The 21,089-nt window shown below is 40.8% G+C and overlaps 1 protein-coding gene across 2 annotated transcripts in view; it reads left to right on the top strand.

Moving 5' to 3' along the window:
• The first annotated feature begins 972 nt into the window (after nt 1-972).
• Nucleotides 973-21,089, top strand: part of LOC104601951 (delta-1-pyrroline-5-carboxylate synthase) — a 59,187-nt gene continuing 39,070 nt past the window's right edge. Inside the window, exons 1-6 of one of the 2 annotated variants that reach the window (XM_010265472.3) lie at nt 974-1,367; nt 1,596-1,744; nt 3,597-3,668; nt 3,797-3,900; nt 15,807-15,909; nt 18,010-18,171. In XM_010265472.3, the coding sequence (XP_010263774.1) occupies nt 1,685-1,744; nt 3,597-3,668; nt 3,797-3,900; nt 15,807-15,909; nt 18,010-18,171 (501 nt within the window). In that variant the 5' untranslated portion in view covers nt 974-1,367; nt 1,596-1,684. Of the gene's footprint in view, nt 1,368-1,595; nt 1,745-3,596; nt 3,669-3,796; nt 3,901-15,806; nt 15,910-18,009; nt 18,172-21,089 lie in introns of both variants that reach the window. The other variant, XM_010265473.3, reaches the window with a different exon arrangement.

Here is a 21,089-nt window from a genome sequence, read left to right as displayed (position 1 = left end):
ACAATTTATTTATTTAATATACTATAAATTATATATAGCGGGTTTGGACCCGATAGGGTATGTAATGTTTGGACCCAAAACCAAATCAATTGGTTCTCGGGACAATTAAGAACACCCAACTTTTAGCATCAAAGCCTTCAAATCCATCGTTAAATATACCCGATACCAATTTGATGGTTCCGATCAACACCCACTTGCACTTCAATTCTCATATCAGACACCACCATTAAATCCTAGACATTTCAAAATACTCACCCACAAAATTTTAGCTCAATATTCCTCCGTTTACCCTCTCATTAAACCAAGATTCCCTTTTTGAGCCATGTCATAGCCGAAACACTTGCAATCCAGACCCCCTTGATCCAAACACATTTGAGCTAATCAAACATTACATTTGAGACCTAAACACACCGAAACACCACCTTATAAAGTTTTGACCCAAGATTTTCCTGTTTACCCTTCCATCAAACCAAGATTCCATTCTAGATTATCTTATTGACCCAAAATCTTACGATCTTGACCCCTTAGACCAAACCGCCTATAAAATTTCAGCCCAAAACTACCTTTATTTGCCCCTTCATCACACCAAGATTCCATTTTGAAGCCCTAGATTGACAAAACCACTACCCCCCAGATCAGCCTGATTTGGGCCCAATTGGCCACCTTACTGGCCTCGTACAGCCCAAAACTACTCACCTCGTACCGCCCAAAAACCCCATCCTATGAAATTTTAACCAAAACTCCCCCCAATTTACCCACTCATTAGGAAAGATTTCGTTTTGGCCAATCTGACTGGCCCATGCACACCAAACCCGAATCAGCGATCAAACCCATCACAACCCTTCACATTTTGGCCTATAAATCTTAACCATCCACCCATGAATCCCGATTTAATCCCTTAAACCCGGTTGGACCGAAGTTATACTCGATTTGACAAAATTACAAAGCCATACTCCACCTCTGATTCCACTCCGTTTTTCGTCCTTTTTTATCTTTGATCTTTTTTACCCTTCCATTTTCCTCTCCATCCATCGTTCGGTACTGTTCATCTTCCATGACCTCGCGACACCCGAACAGCAGCGGTGCGGCGATCTGCACCTCATTTTCGTTCGGATTTTCGGTGGTTTCTCATGATCTTTTTGAGAGTTTTCTCATCGTCCATCATCCACATTGGTTCTTCTAGTGTTTTATCTCCCCCAATATACCGTACAAGCTCTGTCTCGTTGTTGGTTGAACAGAGCCGACAGGAGCAAGATCTGCCGGAAGTATTCCTCTTAAGTTCAGCATCGTTTCTCAGGCCGAAATCTCGGTTCAGATCCGATCGCAGCAAGATCTGCCGGAACTGTTCACCGAACTCCCTGTTCTTTGTAAGTCTCGTTGTCCAGATAAAATTAAAACGGTTTTGAACAATGGACGGTCCAGATATTGAATTGATCGGTCCAAATGGTCCAAACTATTCATTGAATTGGATTGGACCTGGTCCATTAATGGACTTACAATGGACCGGATCGGATTGGACCAAATCCAGTCCATTTGACACCGCAAGCATAAGCCGCGTCATATTTAAGCTCCTTCCCCTGTTCTTTGCATTTCAGACCGCATTCGCACAGTTGAAGAAAATCACTGAATAGTAGGACTCTCGAATCTCCTCGTCCATCAACAAGAACCGAACAACTGAAACGCAATGGACTGCATGGATCCGACTCGAGCTTTCGTCAAAGACGTTAAGCGTGTTATTGTTAAGGTTGCACTCATTCTCTTCTACTTGATTCTTTATATTTTTCACTTATTGATGTGATTTATTTGCAGCGTTGTGTCTCTAATTCTTTGCCATTGGTCTTTCTTTTCGTAAACCCTATTTTTTTAGTAGTGAACTCTCTGATGACTTACAAAACCGTTATTTCTGATAGAAATGTCAGCGATTTTTTAAGTAAATTTATTTTCTTTTCCTTTGATCGTTCTGCTGTCATACTTTGCTTTTAGTACTAAACTGGATTAGTTGAAAGCTTTATTTGGATTGTGGAAGTTGATATTTTGATTGCATTTACACTTGACTCCAAGATTTAGTGGCGAGTAGAAGAAAGCTTTTCCCCAATTTGAGCTAATAATTTGCTAATACAATGTGGGTAGCGACTGAGAATTTGAGCTTTGTTACTGAAGTCACTAGCTGGCTTGATGGCTAAGGTCATTTGTATCGTCTGCATGTAGAAATTCCCCATTCTTTAGTTCCTACGCTAACGTAATCCACTCTCATACATCAGAGTAGCTCTATGGCTGGTCCCATCAGTATCTTTCTTCAACTTCTTTCCGTTATACATTTATAGTCCAAAAACTTGTACGGAGTGGTTGGGATTACGCTGTTAAGCTAAAGTGGCACAACATTTTGGCTAGATATTGCTTCCAAGTTCACAGATGAATAGTTGAAATGATCAGCGAGAGCATGCTTTTGCTTAAATGCTTTCGCTCCTGCTATTGCAGTGGCCACCATTACTGATTTTATTTAGTTCCGATCAATTTGTGTGTTTGATAAACATTAGGATGGCCATTCTATAAAAGTAGAAGACATACGGACAATAAAAGAGAACAATAATAAAAAACAGTGTGACAGTTTCCCTTATCCAATCACTTGCCAGATAATCCAAGGTAAAAGGGCCTTATTGCATAATTCAATCTTATATGTGACCTTCAATCAATCTAGGAGGCATAACATGTTCCCCTTTCACTCTATTCTTGTACATAATATTTGTTTTAGTAATATTTTCCCTTCGTTATTGATAAAAAAAATCATGTTTGCATATGTTGGATCTGTTGCATAACTTACTTATTTTGCTCAGGATATGTATAGGGGAAGTAATGTCACCAATGGACGTTTTTTCCTTTTCTTAGGAAATTTTATACTTGGTTTAATGTCACCACTCACCAGTGGGTGTTTTTTTTTTATGTTTTTGCATGACTTATTTTGCTCAGGATATGTATAGGGGAAGTAATGCAAATTGAAAAGAATTTATCTTGTTATATTTTAAAGCAGGGTAAAGTTCTTAATCAAATGGGTTATTGTCATTAAGAAACACAAGAATCTTTAAGAATGAGAGCAGCTCTATTGATTTTGTTTTTAAAAGATATTGGGAAAAGTGTTCTCTTAGCTAGCTAGACATAAGCTGTTTCAAACTATAGGTTGTAATTCCTTTTCTTATATACGATAATCTTTTTATAATGCAGGGTTTGGGGGCATAGTGCTGCAGGGGCAGCTTTTGTATTGTCCCTGCATACAGCATCTTGTTGTATGGTTGTACTTGATGCTTTTATTTTCCTATAATAGTATTTCTATACTTCTCTCAAAACGGCCTTATAAAAACATTCTCTCAAAAAAGGGTTATTGTCATTGTTACATCTTTTCCACTAGACTCTAGATTTTGGTACTGGTACTTGAGTAGTTTGATTGTCCCTGTGGATTTTTTAGTTGACATAACTCCATGAATACCATTTGTTTGACTTCTTGCAAGTGCGGAATTCTTTTTTGGTCTTTGATTTCATCAATTAATTCTAGAGGTTTGTGATTTGACATAGAGGCTCCTGTTTTGTTTTGATTATAAAAGGTTGGAACTGCTGTTGTCACCAGAGCTGATGGAAGATTAGCCTTGGGCAGACTAGGAGCACTTTGTGAGCAGGTAACCTGGTTTTTTTTGTTCCTGGTTATTATAGAACTTAGATATTGCTTTACATTTCTTTTATACCCCCAATCAAAGCAGTTTAATTTGGAGCTTGAATGCTACCCTCTTAATGAAATGAACTGCAGATTAAAGAATTGAACTCTCGAGGCTATGAGGTTATTTTGGTTACTTCAGGTGCTGTTGGTGTTGGCCGTCAAAGGCTTAGATACAGGAGATTAGTTAACAGCAGGTTTCCGTTCTTCCTTTCTGCTATCACATTTTACTTTCTCCGAAGGAGAGAAAATGCAGTCTGATTTTTTCTACTAGAAAGTATTAGTGCATATCCTTATAATTTTTTGAGTTAGGCACTAGTTACTTTCTGATTGATTCTTATTAGCTAACTAATGTGTAATTTGGATTAAAGATTTCTGTTATTTGACAAGGAATAGATTGTCAACTGTTTGCAATTTTTTCATCGTTCTGTTTGGGAGTACCATAAGATGAATTGCAACTACATATTTGCAAGGTGCCAATCAGCTGGTTGGTAAGGTCTCCTACAGGTTGTAGCAGAGACTTGGGATCAAATCCCGCCTGCACCTGGGTTGGGGGATGGCCTACCCCCCTGTTGTGTAGCCCTTCAAATGAAAAAAAAAATTGTAACTACACATTTTGACCTAAATTCTATATTGCCTTTTGATTTCATTTTCATAAATTTTCATTCATTCAACTTCCACCTTCGCTTTCTTGTTCATTTTAATTTCTGTTAGGAGCAACTCCAGCTAAAGAATGGCATCATTTGAGAAATAGGATCATTTTAATTACTTTCTTCTGCTCTTTTCAAAGAATTTATTCTCCTGAGCATCATTTGCCTTCTGCCAGTTTCATGGGAAAGTATTGTTTCTTTCATGATTGTCCTGGTGAACATGGATGAAGGTTGACTAGAGTTTTTCTTCTCACTAGAAAATAACATTTTATATCTACTTTCAGCCTACTGTAAAATAAATTAAATATTAGGTATTTAAAGGCCTAGTAAACACAGATAAGAAGATGAAGAAGTTGGTTTTCTACTTTTCTCGCAACTTGACAAACAATGTATATAATGCTCTTCAAAATTAGAAAAATAAAGTGGTGCTACTAGAACAAGCAATGCTTTTTGCACACTATCTTGATGCCATGTTTACAGGCTAATGTTTGTATGTATCCTAGATTAGATATGGTACACAAATTCCCATATGGTAGAAAATAACTATCTTGCTCTTTTGTATTCTTCTAGTAACCTCATCATAGATATCTATCACTAGAAAAGCATCAGAAGGCCTACAAGAATTTATGGTTATTGAATTTATTCCTTCCACCTAACCTTGATTTCTATCTATTACTTTTTGCAGTGTTTCATGTTGGTTCTTTTTTCTTTTTGCATATCTTTTTGAGAGCAAATTCGTGTGTTTAATAGTTTAGTGTCTTTCAAAAGAACATCTTATAGTCTCTATTACCTTCCATATGTAACATTTTGCTTAAATATTTGTAAAAGTATTACAATTTCAAATTTCTGTTCATCGGCATAGGCATGAGAACACTAACACATGCCATTATGAAACTGTCTATTTGTCACTTTGCACCTGTAAAGCGACAATGTGTCTTTTCTGCCATTCAAAATTTGAGTCTTGATTTGGGGGACTCCTAAATTTCCTTTGGAAGATAGAAGACCTTTGATTATGTGCTTATTGCCTACTTCTATATCTGATAAGACCAAGAGCTGCGGAAAACCAAGGCCTGTGCACGGGAATAGCCAGCCTGCCTACCAAGTTTACAAGAAAAGGGAGAAGCCACGTCAGCAAGAATGTAGTCCAAGTGGCTGACTGTTAGAACAGAATAACAGTCCTACAACAAGCTGTAACCATCTTGTAACAGACTGCAACTGTAAACAACTTACCTGTCTATAAAAACCCGAAGAAGAAATAAGGAGGCAGGAATTCCATTTGAACAAATCTCTCTCTCTCTCTCTCTCTTTTTCTCTCTCTCTCTGAATCCCCTTTTTCTTCCCCTCTCTCTGTTTCCCTTCAGTTTCCTCTTCCCTCACGAGCTTGGTTCACTCTACGAACCCTGAGTTAGGCAGCACCTAACAGATTGGTATCAGAGCATGATCAATACGCGATCTACAGCCATGGAGGCCCGAGTTGATCAGGTGGAAGTCGAGCTCCACCGAGTTTCAGGCGAGATACGAGGTATCAAGGATACTTTAACAGAAATCTTGCAAAGATTGGAGCAGAGCCCGCCGGTTGAAGATAGGGAAATTGACCAAGATCGAGTTAGCCAAGGAAGCAACCGAAGAAGCAGCTCCACCCTGGAAAGAAACACCAAACTGAGCTTCCCAATTTTCTCAGGCGGAGACCCCATCCCATGGATATACAGGGCAGAAAGATTTTTTGAATACAACGAGACATCCGGACCAGACAGGGTGGCATTGGCAGCAATGCATTTGGACGGAGATGCCTGGTATCAATGGTACCACCGAGGACATCCCCGTATTTCATGGCTCGACCTCACGGATGCTCTGTGCGTCCGATTCGGGGCTTCCGGTTATGAAGATTTTGACGAGTCTTGCGAAGATAAAACAAGTAGGAAGTGTTTGTGACTACCGATTGGAGTTTGAACGTCTATCGTTGAGAGTCCAAGGGTGGTCAGAGAAGGCTCTGGTCAGAGCTTTTGTGGGAGGACTCAAGGAAGAAATCCGTTTGGAGGTCAAGGTGATGCACCCAGCAACGGTAATGGCCGCGGCAGCCCTACCCTGCACCCAAGAAGAAAAGATAGCTCAAGCCCGACGTCTAAACTGGCCTTGGCAGCAAACGAACAAATCATTTACTGCACCAAGACTGGAAGGGATGGGGTCTGGTAAAGACGACAACATATTAGGCAAACCACCAGGTAACTTAGGCCAGAGTCCCATAATTCCATTCAAGAAATTAATGTGGGCAGAAATGCAAAATCGCCGAGAGAAAGGTCTCTGCTACAACTGTGAAGAAAAGTTTGTCCCTGGTCATAGATGCAAAACTCAATAAGCCTTCCTGTTACAGACTGAGGAGGATCAGCAACTGGAAAAGGATCGTCAACTGGAAAAGGATCGTCAACTGAAGAACATTGGGTGGAGACCATACAACCAGAAATATCGCTATAGGCCTTAGCAGGGTTCTCATCACCCCAAACCATGAGGGTGACGGGTTTAGTTCGGGGTCGCCAGGTGTCTATCCTAATCGATAGTGGTAGCACTCTAAACTTTGTAACCACTGTTCTAGTCAAACGATTAGGATTGCCAGTTCAGCCCACAACCTCATTTAAGGTCCATGTGGCAAATGGGACCTCACTCCAATGCGATGGAATTTGCACAGACATTGGGTTACGCATCCAAGATCAACAATTTCGGGTTGATTTGTATCCACTAGAGTTAAGTGGGCCAACATTGTATTGGGAATTCAATGGTTGTAGCAACTTGGGTCTGTTCTATGCAACTGGGCCCTTTTGTCTATGGATTTCATGATAGAAGGGACAAGAGTACATTTGCAAGGCCACTCAGATAGCTGAGCCAACCCAATAAGCTTGGCATCCATGTTGAAAGAAGCATGAGACCCGAATTATCTCATCATTTGGGGATCAAATCATACAGGCCCAACGCTATCTTAGGCCCAAGATACAACAACTCAAGCTGAATACAAACAGCAGCTCCGCAACATCCTCCAGCAATATGCTGCAGTTTTCAAGGAGCCGACGGACCTACCTCCAACAAGGAATCATGACCACAAAATCCCACTATTGCCGGATGTGCCTCCTACCAATGTAAGGCCCTACCGTTACCCTTATTTTCAAAAACAAGAAATTGAAAGGTAGGTTCAAGAACTGTTGGATAAAAAATTTATTCAACCCAGCCATAGCCCATTTTCTTCATCCGTTCTTCTTGTAAAAAAGAAAGACGAGATGTGGCGATTTTGTGTGGATTATAGGGCACTTAATAATGTTATGGTTAAGGACCGCTTTCCAATTCCAATAATAGATGAGCTACTGGATGAACTCAAGACTGCAAGAATTTTTTCAAAGTTGGATTTACAGGTTGGATACCATCAGATTAGAGTCCATGAAAGTGACATTCCAAAAACGGCCTTTCGGACTCATGATGGTGTTAGACAGTGTATGCCCTTAGATCCAATCAGAATGATGTACATTATGATATTTAATGTAAATGAATGAAGTACATATTTGATTCATGTTATTATGGTGTGTTTCTGTGTAATACCCTTAAACTGGACACATATGAGACTCGTGTTACTTTAGAATCTTCAGCCGTTGGATAGATCTAGGGAGATTTATTCTGCCGAGGCTGACATTGATGTGCCACCAAGTTGGTTGGAGTGGCTTGTCTCAACTGCTAGGGTGAGACCTGAGGTACATGCAGTGTGGGTTTTCTTGAAACCCTGAATCGGACCACAATTCCAGTATTGCCTTGGACCTTGGAGATAGATGGGCAAAACTGGAATGCTACACCTAACCCCTAGATTCGATTATGATACTATACTAGGTGTCGGATTGGGCTGTCTTTGATATGCCAATCAGTGAGATCCTTAGAGGGGTTCAAAACCTGGGTATGTTGGGACAGTCCGAGAATTCATCTGAGTGGGTGATCATAGTGATAGGATCAGCCCCTTTGTCGGACAAAGTGAATGATCGGGGATACACTCTTTCTGATGGAAACCTAAACTGCCGGCAGTTGATTTCAACCATTGAAATTTGTTTTGCAAAATATATTTATATAGAGATATACACACACACACACCACATATATATATATATATATTAAGGTTTCAAAATGTTTGCAAAAGGTTTTAATTCTCGGGATCCATGTGAGTAGAGAGTGCAACACTGTACCTTGCAGCCGAGGGAGAGGTCCTCTCTTGTCGGGTAGTGTTTGATCATTATGGGCTGAGAGGTCAAGTGTAAGACCATTGAGGGTAATACCTGATGGGCTAATCTTGCATCTGTCCACAGTCATTGGGTTTTTATAAGGTGGTTTGACCCAAGGACTATTTAGTGTAAATGTTGGGCCCATTAAGAGCCCATGGTGATGGACTCAAGGGTTCACCGTCTCCTACAGTGAATTCGGCCAGGCCTTGTAACAGAGGCTGGGCTGAACCCATGTGGCTGATGTGTAGATCAATGTTTGGGTCCCACGCCATACAAGGATAACCAACTGGGCAGCAGTTAAGAGGCTAAGTGAGCAGATGGACTTAATGGGCCTAAAGCCCAATTCGAACTAGCTTAATGAGATTAATTAAAAGAGGGCGGTTCTAGGATTTAGATTAGCAGATAGGATAAGGGATTATCCCTATCCACTCAAAGAGTCCAGATCCAAATAAAGATTTTATTTGGATCAGGAAACTCCTAATTAGATTAGGAAGGCTGATCTTTATCTGTAGATAAGATAAGGGATTATCCTTATCTCTTAAAGAGAGTCTAGATCCAAATAAAAGATTTGGATTAGGAAACTCCTAGTGGGATTAGGAGAACCTCTTTTTAAGGCTATAAATAGAGGAGTAGGGCGAACCTCCAGATCATCTTATAGACTGCTGAATTCCAGAGAGAGACAACACAGTTTGATTGCACTGTCTTCTTCTCTCCTGCTCTTGCTGCCATACCAGTTCGATCTCCACCTGTGGGAGTGATCAAGAAAGGTTCTTGATATTACCTTTTGGTAGAAAAGGTAATCTGAAGTCGTGCTCACCAGCCCTCCATCACATTCTTGCTGAAGAATTCGGTTCTTGCTGAAGAGCCGTTCTGCTGATTCTGCTTCATCCTGCACCGTGTCATCGTCGGTGGAAGCAGTCTTTGGATTTCTCCTTTGATGTGAACACCTTCATTGGGGGTTATTATTACTTCGTATCAGGTATATCCCTCCACTCCCTTTTGGTTTCAGATTTGGTTCGGTTTGGTTTCAAGATTGATCATTGAAAATGTAGTTTTCTAAAATAGGGAATGTGATTCCCACATGGGAGAGAGAGAAATTTTTGAAATTTCGCCCAACCTTCCTGCAGGGTTCGGCCATCCATATGATGGATCTTTCATCCCTTCAAATGGCCACTATGAGTTCCGGGTTATGCCACTTGGCCTTACAAATGCCCCAGCTACCTTCCAAGCCTTAATGAACGACTTGTTCAGGCCACATTTACATCATTTCATATTAGTCTTTTTTATGACATTTTGGTGTACAGCCCCACATGGGCCCAACATTTAGTGAATTTGCAGATCACCCTAGACATTCTATTACAAAATCAACTGTATGCCAAAGAATCGAAGTGCGCCTTTGGGCAGGGCCGTGTACATTATTTGGGCCATGTGGTGGAAGATGGAAGGGTCTCAGCAGATCCAGACAAGATAGTTGCTGTCCAACAGTGGCCAACGCCACGTAACACCAAGGAACTCCGGGCATTCCTAGGACTCACAGGGTACCACCGACACTTCATTAAAAGCTATGGGATAATTGCAGCACCACTGACAGCCCTTCTAAAGAAGGACTCATTCAGCTGGGACAACAAAGCCCAAGTAGCATTTGAAGTCTTAAGAGCAGCGGTGTCATCCCCACCAGCTCGTCTTACCGGATTTCAACAAACCATTTGTGGTTGAGTGCAATGCATCGGGACTGGGCGTGGGAGCAGTGCTGATGCAAGATGGTCAGCCCCTTGCCTTCTTCAGTAAGTCATCATCCATCACACAAAACCACTCTTCAGTCTACAACCGGGAATTGATGGCAGTTATATTAGCAGTTCAGCATTGGTGCTCCTACCTGCTAGGCCGTGAGTTTGTAATTAAGACTGATCACCAAAGTCTGAAATTCTTATTGGAACAACGGGTCCTTTCTCCAGATCAGCAGCGGTGGGTCTCAAAGTTAATGGGCTTTGATTACACTATTGAATACAAACTGGGAGCAACAAATAGGGTTGCGGATACATTGTCACGTCAACCCAAACATGGAGTATTCCAATTGCAGGTGTTCCAACAACCCACGACATCGCTATGGGACCAACTAAGGGAGGCAGCCGACAGTGATAAGGAACTCCAAGCAATAAAGACACAGTTGTTGCAGCAAACAGGGGACAAACCGGGGTATTCTATCCAAGGGTCAGTGCTGTACTATAAAGGTAGAATGGTGTTACCAGCGGACTCGGCACTTTTGGACCAACTCATAAATTACTTCCATGCGACACCGATGGGTGGACACTCAGGAGTCCTACGCACATATAAGAGAGTGTCGTTCCAATTTTATTGGAAAGGTATGCTAAAATCCATAAGGAAATACATATCTACATGCTAGGTATGTCAACAATGCAAGTATGAGGCCCAATCCCCAGCTGGCCTACTAAAACCATTACCCATACCCAACCAAGTTTGGGAAGATATCTCTATGGATTTTATAACAGGCCTACCGACCTCTGCCGGTAAATCAGTTATATTAGTAGTGGTTGATCGCCTTACAAAATACAGCCACTTCTTAGCACTGTCACACCCATTTACTGCAGTTACAGTAGCTAACACTTTTGTGCGGGAAATAGCTCGGCTCCATGGGTTCCCAAAGTATATTGTTTCTGACATAGATCCAGTCTTCATCAGCCTCTTTTGGAAAGAACTTTTTCGCCTCCTAGGTGTACAGCTCAGCAAATTCACAAGCTACCATCTACAGTTAGATGGGAAAATGGAGGTGGCCAATCGTTGCTTAGAAACATATCTACGATGTTTCACCGGAACAAAGCTGAGACAGTGGTTCAGCTGGCTGCATTGGGCTGAATGGTGGTACAACGCTACCTATCAAATATCAGCTGGGATGACCCCTTTTAGGGCATTATATGGTCGTGATCCACCCACACTGATTCCCTATGAGAGGGGCTCCACAGTAGCTTCACTAGAAGAACACCTGCTAAATCGAGACAACATTCTACAGGAACTTAAACAGAACCTACTCCGGGCCCAACAATGGATGAAACAATCATATGATAAACACCATAGGGAAGCACACTATCAAGTTGGTGATATGGTTTACTTGAAATTGCTTCCCTACAAGTTGGTTTCTGTACAAAAACAGAGATGGAACAAACTGGCACCTCACTACTTTGGACCCTTAAAGATCTTGGAGAAAATCGGACCTCTTGCATACAGATTGGATCTCCCACCAGATTCAAGAGTGCACCCAGTCTTCCATGTTTCAGTTCTCAAAAAATGCCTGAAACCAGAGGCTATAACTCAACCACATCTTCCAAAATTCTCAAGTGATATGAACCTAGAAACAGAGCCGGTGCGTATCACTAATTTCAGATGGGTCAAGAAAGGCTCCAACATTGTTCCAGAAGCCTTAGTTGTGTGGTCACAACTACCGGAAGAGGATGCCACATGGGAACCCTATCTACAACTGCAACACCAGTTCCTTCATATTGACCTTGAGGGCAAGGTCCAGCTTAACCAGGGGGGTATTGATAAGACCAAGAACTGCGGAAAACCAAGGCCTGTGCACGGGAATAGCCAGCCTGCCTACCAAGTTTACAAGAAAAGGAGAAGCCACATCAGCAAGAATGTAGTCCAAGTGGCTGACTGTTAGAACAGAATAACAGTCCTACAACAAGCTGTAACCATCTTGTAACAGACTGCAACTGTAAACAACTTACCTGTCTATAAAAACCCGAAGAAGAAATAAAGAGGCAGGAATTCCATCTGAACATCTCTCTCTCTCTCTCTCTCTCTCCCTCTGAATCCCCTTTTTCTTCCCCTCCCTCTGTTTCCGTTCAGTTTCCTCTTCCCTTACGAGCTTGGTTCACTCTACGAACCGAGTTAGGCAGCACCTAACAATATCACGGCCATACATGGTCTTATCTCAACTATTTGGGATTGAAAGAAACATTTTCCACCATTTTATCTATGCAGGATAACTTTCCATTTACACAATAGTTTATCCCCTTTTTATGACTACCATAGTTCTCTTCCTTCCCTTTATAGCCATCTGTTCAAAGGTTTTAGGTTGCAGTAGATAATATTTTCATAAGTGAGTCAATGGGATTTGCCACATTTTGCACCTTTATGTGAAAATGCTAATGCAGGAGCATCAAAGCAGAATGTTTTCAATTCTAAATCATCTATTTACTGGAAAAAGCAGTTAATAATGTAGGAACAGTTTGAGGGAAATATATGATGTTAATTGGAAACTGAAACCAAATTTGTCTAGGATATGTTTCTCAATGCTACCATGAAGTAGTGGCATATAAAAATAAGGCTAAATTACAAAGACCCCCCCTATACTATGGGGTCTGTGACAAAGACCCCCTGTACTATGACCGTGAGACAAAGACCCCCCTTGACCGTTAAGTCAGATGACGGAATGCGTTAAATACCAAAATACCCCACTAAACTTTTTTATTTTCTTTTTTTTTTGCCCTTTTTCTCTTAAAACCTATTTAACCTATTGTTTTCCCTTTTTTCTCTTCTTTTCCTCTCCCTCACCGTCCTCTCTCATTCTCTCTCTCCCAACTCTCCGAAATTAAAAGAGCACACACCAAAATTGCCAATCCTTGAATCGTTTTTGTGTTCGCTAAATTAAACAAAACAAAATGAGAAGGAAACTAACTAAATGCCTAAACTCCTAAGAAAGAAATCTCTCGGCAGCTCTCTCCCTCCAGATCTTAATCAACTCACCCAGGGAGGAGAGAGATTTCTTGCTGTCGCTACTTTGTTTTTCACCTCAAGGTAGGAGGCAATGAATAGTAACTCTTTGTCCCTCTTTGTTTATTTCATTGGAGAAAATGGGAGAACAAGGGAGGAAGATGTGGAAAAACGACGAGAGGTGAGAGGAATGGAGGTGGAGGAGACCGTCGCTGCCGCTACTGTGTGTCGAAGAACCGAAGAAGATGAACAATGCCCCCCTTGGGTCATCGTAGAAGCCAAAGGTTTCAATTTTCAAATCAAAGTCTTCCCCTTGCAATAAGTAGAAAAGTAGAGAATCATGGCAAGCTATCCGTCGGGGTATCCAGTTCCAGGATACAGCTACGGTGTGCCACCTGCCTAGCCGTATGGAACGGCCACTCCCTACAGAGCACCACCGGTGCAACCCTACGCTGCGCCTTCTGCGCCCTACGCTCTCGGCCACACGCCAGGGGACAAGCCCTCCAAGGACAAGCACAAGCCCCATGGAAGTGGAAGCAGCTCGGGTGGTGCTCCTCCGCCTTACTCCACCTCTCAACTGTCTTCAGCACCACCGTCCTCTGGCTATCCACCGGGTTCCGCCCCACCACTTTTCGGCTACCCACTGTATGGAAGCCCTTTTGCCTCTTTGGTGCCGTCGACGTTCCCTCCGGGAACTGATCCCAACATTGTCACTTGCTTTCAAGCGGCCAATCAGGAGACTCCATATAATATCAGTGCTTGTTCCCTCTACCCATCTCGAGACTCTCAACTTCATCAGGAATGAACTTGCCCCAGAAGGGGTGCTGCCTCCGTACGAGCATCATCTCCTTAATGGGCCCACCTCTTGTCTCCGTCAAAAACAAGTAGATGAACACTGCCATGATCAACACCAATCCAACAAAGAAGAAGTAGAGTCCGAACTTTAATTTGCAGAGCATCGCCAAGAACATTTGACCAATGATGAAGGTGAACATGTTCACTGCCACCAGTACTTTGGGTGGCCGACCTGATCTCGAGTCCTTAGTCTAAACGTGGCTGGCAAGAAGAGTCAGAATGCCAGTATTAGAATTTAAACAAGCAAAACAGATGATATCATTGACAATCTAAACGTGGCCAGCCTCCAACCAACTTCATTAGTAACTCCATCCTTTTGCTGTTTGTTCCTCATCTGCAAGGAACGGAAAATAGAGGAAATCGGAAAGAAGAAAGGGGAGGAGAGAAAGGGGAAGGGGAAGAAGAGAGGTCTGGGGAGAGAGAGAGGGAGGACCTCAATGGAAGTCCGCCACCGCTGTTGTTTGTGTATCGTGAGATTGGGGAAGATGAACAATGTTTTCTCCCAATTAATAGTTATTACAAGGGTAGTATGGGGATTAAAAAATATTGCAATGGCAGATTTCAACGGAAAGCTAACGGAAGGGGGTCTTTGTCTCATGGTCATAGTACAGGGGGGTCTTTGTAATTTACCCTAAAAATAATTTAGATATCCTTTGGCTATTAAACAAAAGAAAATTAGAGAATCATGGTAATCACATTAGAAAAAATAACCATCAAAGTTATGAATAAAAGTGGGTGTGTAGGCCTAGTACAAAATGAAACCCTAATACGACTTCAACAGTCCACCTAGACTCAACAGAATGAGGGAAGAATATTGCTAGGCTAGGCAGAAAAAGAATTATGTATCTGGTCAAAAGGCAACATTTTGAGTCTTTAAAGCCAGCAAGTCAGATGTTCTACTTTTGTTCTCTGATCAAACTGAAAATTTAAAATCTGCTAATATATTCATAGATATAACTTCCCAAAGAAAATTTTCAAGATGTTGAGAGATAAATTTCCAAGTAGGTCTCACATCCTCAAACTGCTTGACTGAGAAATCAGTTATAAAGCACCACTGCCTTCCCTACTTGGATTTAGAAGCTATTTACTGGAGTGTTTTTCCATAAAGGTCAACTAAACACCAAATAGTGTTACATCAGTTAGTGGTTTGTTGTATTATGCATTAATTTTTAGAGGATTAAGGGGTTATAAACTTAAAACGTCATCTGCTAATAAACTGTGGACCTGTGGTTTCTTATTTTAAGGAACATGTTGATATGGTTTGATCAGATTATCCAAATATGTTTCTTCTTTTTCTCATATTTCAGTGGTAAATCTGTAATATTGGTTTCTGGGCCATAGTTATGTCAATTGGAAACAAACTATATTGTATACAAAAAGGTTTCATAGTTAGATTTCCTTCTACTGAGAGGCATAGGAAAAAGAGAATAATATCAAAATGCTGCTTCATTTGTTTGTGTATAGCTCCAAGTATTTGTAGTATGCACTTTTCCTTGCACTATACATTTAGTTTTTTTGCCTTTCTTATACACTTCAAAATATGTTTGACTGAAGGATGGCTTTATGGGATGAATAATTACTAGACAAATTTAAATTATGTTTTTTTATCTCTTGTAGCTTTGCTGATCTCCAAAAGCCACAAGTTGAACTTGATGGCAAGGCATGCGCATCTGTTGGACAGAGTGGTCTCATGGCTCTTTATGATGCACTGTTCAGTCAGGTAAAGCATATTTACAACCTCACCACATAGCATCTATAATGGCAGGTTGCTTCACATGCATAGCATTTCTTTCCTTATTATTGAAAGAATGGTAGGATCTATCTAATGGACGCCATAAAGGTTGCGGAATGGGTGGGCGAATTTCAAAAATTTTCCTACCTTTTCCCAACTGGGAATCACATTCCCTAAATTTAGAATACAATATTCAAGGATTCTACTTGAACCATAATCGAACCAGATCTGAACCAAAAAGAAAAAGGGAGGATTATACCTGATCCGAAGAAACAGTATCTCCCAAAGTTGGTGTTCACGCCCAAAGAAGACACCAAGATCCGCTCCTGTTGAAGATGACACAGCTATGGGTGGAACGGAACCAGCAGAGTGCATCCTACACACTGGATCCTTCGCAAGAACCCTCTGGAAATTCTGAACACTGAATCTTTTTCAGTCTTTTCGCAAGACTGATGTCAAGAACTGATTTCTTGACTTCCTATTGCTGCAAAGATCAAATCTTGCAAGAGGGAATGGCGGCGGCTGGAGGAGAACTCCTGGGACGAAGATGGCTGAACTGCTTTTCTTCTCTCTGAAGTTTTGTATGAGATCCAATCTCTATCGCAGGATGATTTCTTGCCAAAAAACCCTTGGTTCGAAATCTGATATCTTTCTCTTGGGTTTCTCCTCCTTTCTTCTTGATTAAGAAAACCTCCTAATTAGGAGTTATCCCAATCCAAATCAGTATTTGGATAGAGGATTATCTTAATCCTATCTGCAGATTAAGTTAGCTTACTCCTGATCTTATCAGGAGTTTACTAGATTTAAATCTAATTTGAATTTGGTCTCCTGGAGTGGATAAGGTTAAAGGCCCAATCCTTTTACTAACATTAACCTCAGATTCGCCCCATAGATGGGTGGTCATATCAGCCCAGCTCGAAATGGGCTTTTGGCCTATTATATGTTCAGTGTTTAACTAGTTTCCAATCTGCTGCCCAGTTGGGCTTCTTTGTATGGCGTGGGACCCAAGCATTGATCTACACACCAGCCACATGGGTTCGGCCCAACCTTTATTACAAGGCCCAACCGAATTCACTGAAAAACTCAGTGAACCCCTGAGTCCAACACATGGACCCTATGGGCCCAACACTTACATTAAGTGGTCCCTGGGCCAAGCCATCTTATAAAAACCCATGGACTGTGGGCAGGTGCAAGATTAGCCCATCAGGTATTATCCTAAATGGTCTTACACTTAACCTCTCAGCCCTTAATGATCAAGCACTGCCCGACAAGAGAGGACCTCTCCCTCGGCTACAAGGAACAGTGCCGCACTCTCTACTCACATGGATCCTGGGAATTAAAACCATTTGCAAACATTTCGAAACCGTACATATATATATATATATATAAATATATTAATTTTGCAAAACAAAATTCCAACGATTGAAATCAACTACCGGCAGTTTGGTTTCCATCAGAGAGAGTGCATTCCCGATCATTACCTTTGTTTGACAAAGGGGCTGATCCTGTCACTATGATCATCCACTCAGATGAATTCTCAGACTGTCCCAACATACCCAGGTTTTGATCCCCACTAAGGATCTCACTGATTGGCATATCAAAGACAGCCTGATCCGACACCTAGTGAAGTATCATAATCGAGTCTAGGGGTCAGGTGTAACTTTCCAGTTTTTGCCCATCTGTCTCCAAGGTCCAGGGCAATACTGGAAATCTGGTCCGGTTCAAGAATTCGAGTAATCCCATACTGCATGTGCCTTGGGTCTTATTACCCTGGTGGCCGAGACAGGCCATCCCAACACTTGGTGGCACACCAGTATCAGCCTTGGCATGATAAATCTCCCCAGACTTATCCAATGGCTGTGAACATTTAAAACTAACACGAGTCTCTGTAAGTGTCCAGTTTTAGGGTTCTACACAGAATTATACCAAACAACATGAATCAAACATGCACTTTATTTATTTATACTAAATGTCAAAAGTACATCAAATCGGATTGAAGCTAAGGGCATACAAGACTGTCTAACAATTATTAGTGCAATGTCTTTCTCTGAAGTTTTTTTTTTTTTTTGAATTCTCTATGTTCTGCAGCTGGACGTGACCTCATCCCAGCTTCTTGTGACTGATAATGATTTTAGGGATCCTGATTTCAGAATGCAACTATGTGAAACAGTGAAATCATTGTTAGCTCTGAGGGTTATTCCTATTTTTAATGAAAATGATGCAATCAGTACCAGGAAAGCTCCATATGAAGTAAGTTACTTTTGGATTTGGATTTTTCTTTTTAATTGGAGGTCTGTACGTCATTTAAAGATATCATTTTATCTTATATCACTTTTTCCATTGGTACTTTTTTATGTTTTATAATAGAGAATATGTTGTTCGTTAAAATTATTCAGAACTTTGAAGCATGAATGGGTCAAGGCTAAGCCACCATGCTTGACTAAGCAGGGTTTTGACTATAGACAAGATTCTGTCCAGGTCAGAAAAAATTACTGAAGTTGCACTGTCTAAGAGACTAAGAAAAGAGGGTATGCTGCCTAACCACTTATTTATTGGTAATATTGCACAACAAAATGAGAAATGCAAACCCGTATATACTATTTAGGAATGAGTATTACTCTAGTGGAAAAAGAGGAGTAGCTACATTTAGATTTTAGAGTAGTTTTTTTTTCCTCATTACAAATGCTGCCTGAAGGCATGCTAGCCATGCCTACAACAACTTAAACTCCCATCCCCCAACCCCAAAGAAAGGATTAATTTAGGATAAAGGAGCAAGTAAAATGCTCTTTTTTTTTTGAAAAAAAGTTAATCAAGATTCATTAAAAAAAGGGGGGGCAAGGGAAGATGTACAAAGCAGGGGAAGAACCCCTATAAATTACAAAGGAGGAAGCTTGTCGCTATAAAAATGCTCTAAGAACACTCCACATTTAGCTAAGCCATCTGCTGTATGATTGTATTATTCCCTTGGAATCCAAACTAACTTTACATTTAGGAAGTCCAAATAGTCCCTAGCCTCATCAAGATAGTGGCTTAATCTCCAAGGTCCTCCCTCTTTGTCTCTTAACCATTTTATAGTATTGGCTGAATCACCTGCAATGGTTACATTTTGAATTCCCAATTTTTTTATAATTCTGATTCCTGTGAGGGCAGCCATGACTTCAGCCTTTGTGGAATCTGCCATGCCAATTGGGCCGCTGAAAGTCCAACAGATGTTTCCCCGTTCGTCCCTTAAAGTTCCTCCAATACCAGCTATTCCGGGATTGCCTATAGCACTGCCATCAAAGTTTAAGATCATCACTCCTTCACTGATGGGATCAGGAATTCTCAGGGGTGGTTGATGGAGATGAGGGAGAAATAGAAAGGGGAAAACATCTCTATTGAGGTCATTGGTTGAGACTCCTTTGAACAGATCTGAATTCACCGTCCAAATATTACAAAGGTAAGAAATATCTGAAATTAGCTCCTCCAGGGACCTTAGTTTGTTGTCAAAAAGCCTTTTATTTCTTTCGTCCCAAACACCCCACAGCACTGCGTGTAACGCTGATAGCTAGTAGGTTTTACCCCTCTTACTTAACCCTGTTCCTTGTCACTGTTGAAGAAGGTCCTTGACATCCTTTGGTATGAGCAAGTAAAATGGCATGAGCAAGTAAAATGCTCATGCCATTCATGTGTTAGGTAGCTACCCGTTTACATGTTTAAATATTTTTATGAATTATGTTCCTAATCCAAGAAATACTCCATTCTACTTGTTGAAGCATCAACACCTTTAGATTGCACACTTTTGTCTCACTAATTTAACCCCATCCTTTTAAAAATAATTGAAACACTACCTGAGGAGGTTTTGTCTTTTTTCCTCCTCTCAGCCCCTATTCTCAGAATATTTTTCTCTTTAATCTCTTTTCTTAGGTAAAATAAAATTTTACATTATTAAAATAATTGTACACTTGTTTATTTCTCTCTAAAAGGGTTATTACCTAATGATGGTCCCAGATATTTGGGGTATTGGGAGGGGTATATTGGATATGGATCTAACATTTGGCATTTTACCATTATACTGAGCAATGGCCCCTAACCCCTCTTTCTCTCTCAAAAGAATTATAATAAAATTATATTCTTAATGGAGTTTTGTTTCTAAATAAGAAACCACACAAACTTTTAACTTGGGCCTCCCCCACCCCTTCCTCCACTCCCAAAAGAAAGGGAATAGAAAGAAAGAGATAAGAATAATAATATATGCATTAGTATAACAATATCAATGCAACTTCAGACCACCTTATTTTCTTATTTTTTTACTGGAGTTTACGGTCCAGGCTTTGATGATTTGTTTCTTAGCAACACATACCAGTTAAGATTAGCCTAAAGGCTTTATTTTGGATCATTTCATAAATCTTAGCCTTAATGTCATGCATTTGGATTATTGGACAAAATTTGAGTGAGGGATTTTCTTTGTTTATCTGAAGTTTGTGGCAATGGTATGATGACACGATATGATGATGATGCAGCAGTTGTTATGAATATGGTTGAGAAGGAAATTGAGTTGGTGCAGTTGCTTGGAAACTGAGAAATTGAATTTTGCTAAAATAGTTTCGTTAGTCCTATTATATTGTTCAACCACCATCTTTGGTTAGTGGTTGTATTATTTTTGTTAAGATGTGCCGAATAGGGGTAGTTTAGTCTTCTTCTGTTTGTTAAGTAACTTGCTTATGTGGCAGTGTTATTAGAGTTACTCTGCCCCACACTTAAGTAAGGGCATTTCTGTCTTTGTAAACATTATTAGAATCTAATATAGATTAAGGGGGTCGACTGGATGGGTTAACCATCAGATTTTCGACAGACCCTTCTTCTCTTCTTCTTCTTCTTCTTCTTCTTCTTCTTCTTCTTCTTCCTGTTCGGACTACTGTAGCAGCAGTCGAAACTTGGTATCAGAGCCATGCTCCTGACCTACTTCAGTTGGTAAAGCACCTCAGCATTGTTCATGACTCTTCTCCTTCGTTTCTGGTCAGACAATGGAGAGAACTGGTTCGCCCTAGGTCAGAAACATTACAGCTTGTCTCTCTCTGCTGCGCATAACCTTCTTCAACAAGGAAAGTGACTTCAGCAGTGAATGGTTGATTGATATTCTCAAAGGAAGGTTGGTTCTCTCTTCTTCCAGTGTTACTTATATTTCT

The sequence above is a fragment of the Nelumbo nucifera genome, chromosome 6, assembly GCF_055504915.1.
Source record: "Nelumbo nucifera cultivar China Antique chromosome 6, China Antique-T2T, whole genome shotgun sequence".
Classification (NCBI taxonomy): Eukaryota; Viridiplantae; Streptophyta; class Magnoliopsida; order Proteales; family Nelumbonaceae; genus Nelumbo; species Nelumbo nucifera.
Note: the sequence above shows the minus strand (reverse complement) of the source record. Positions and strands in the feature narration are given on the sequence as shown.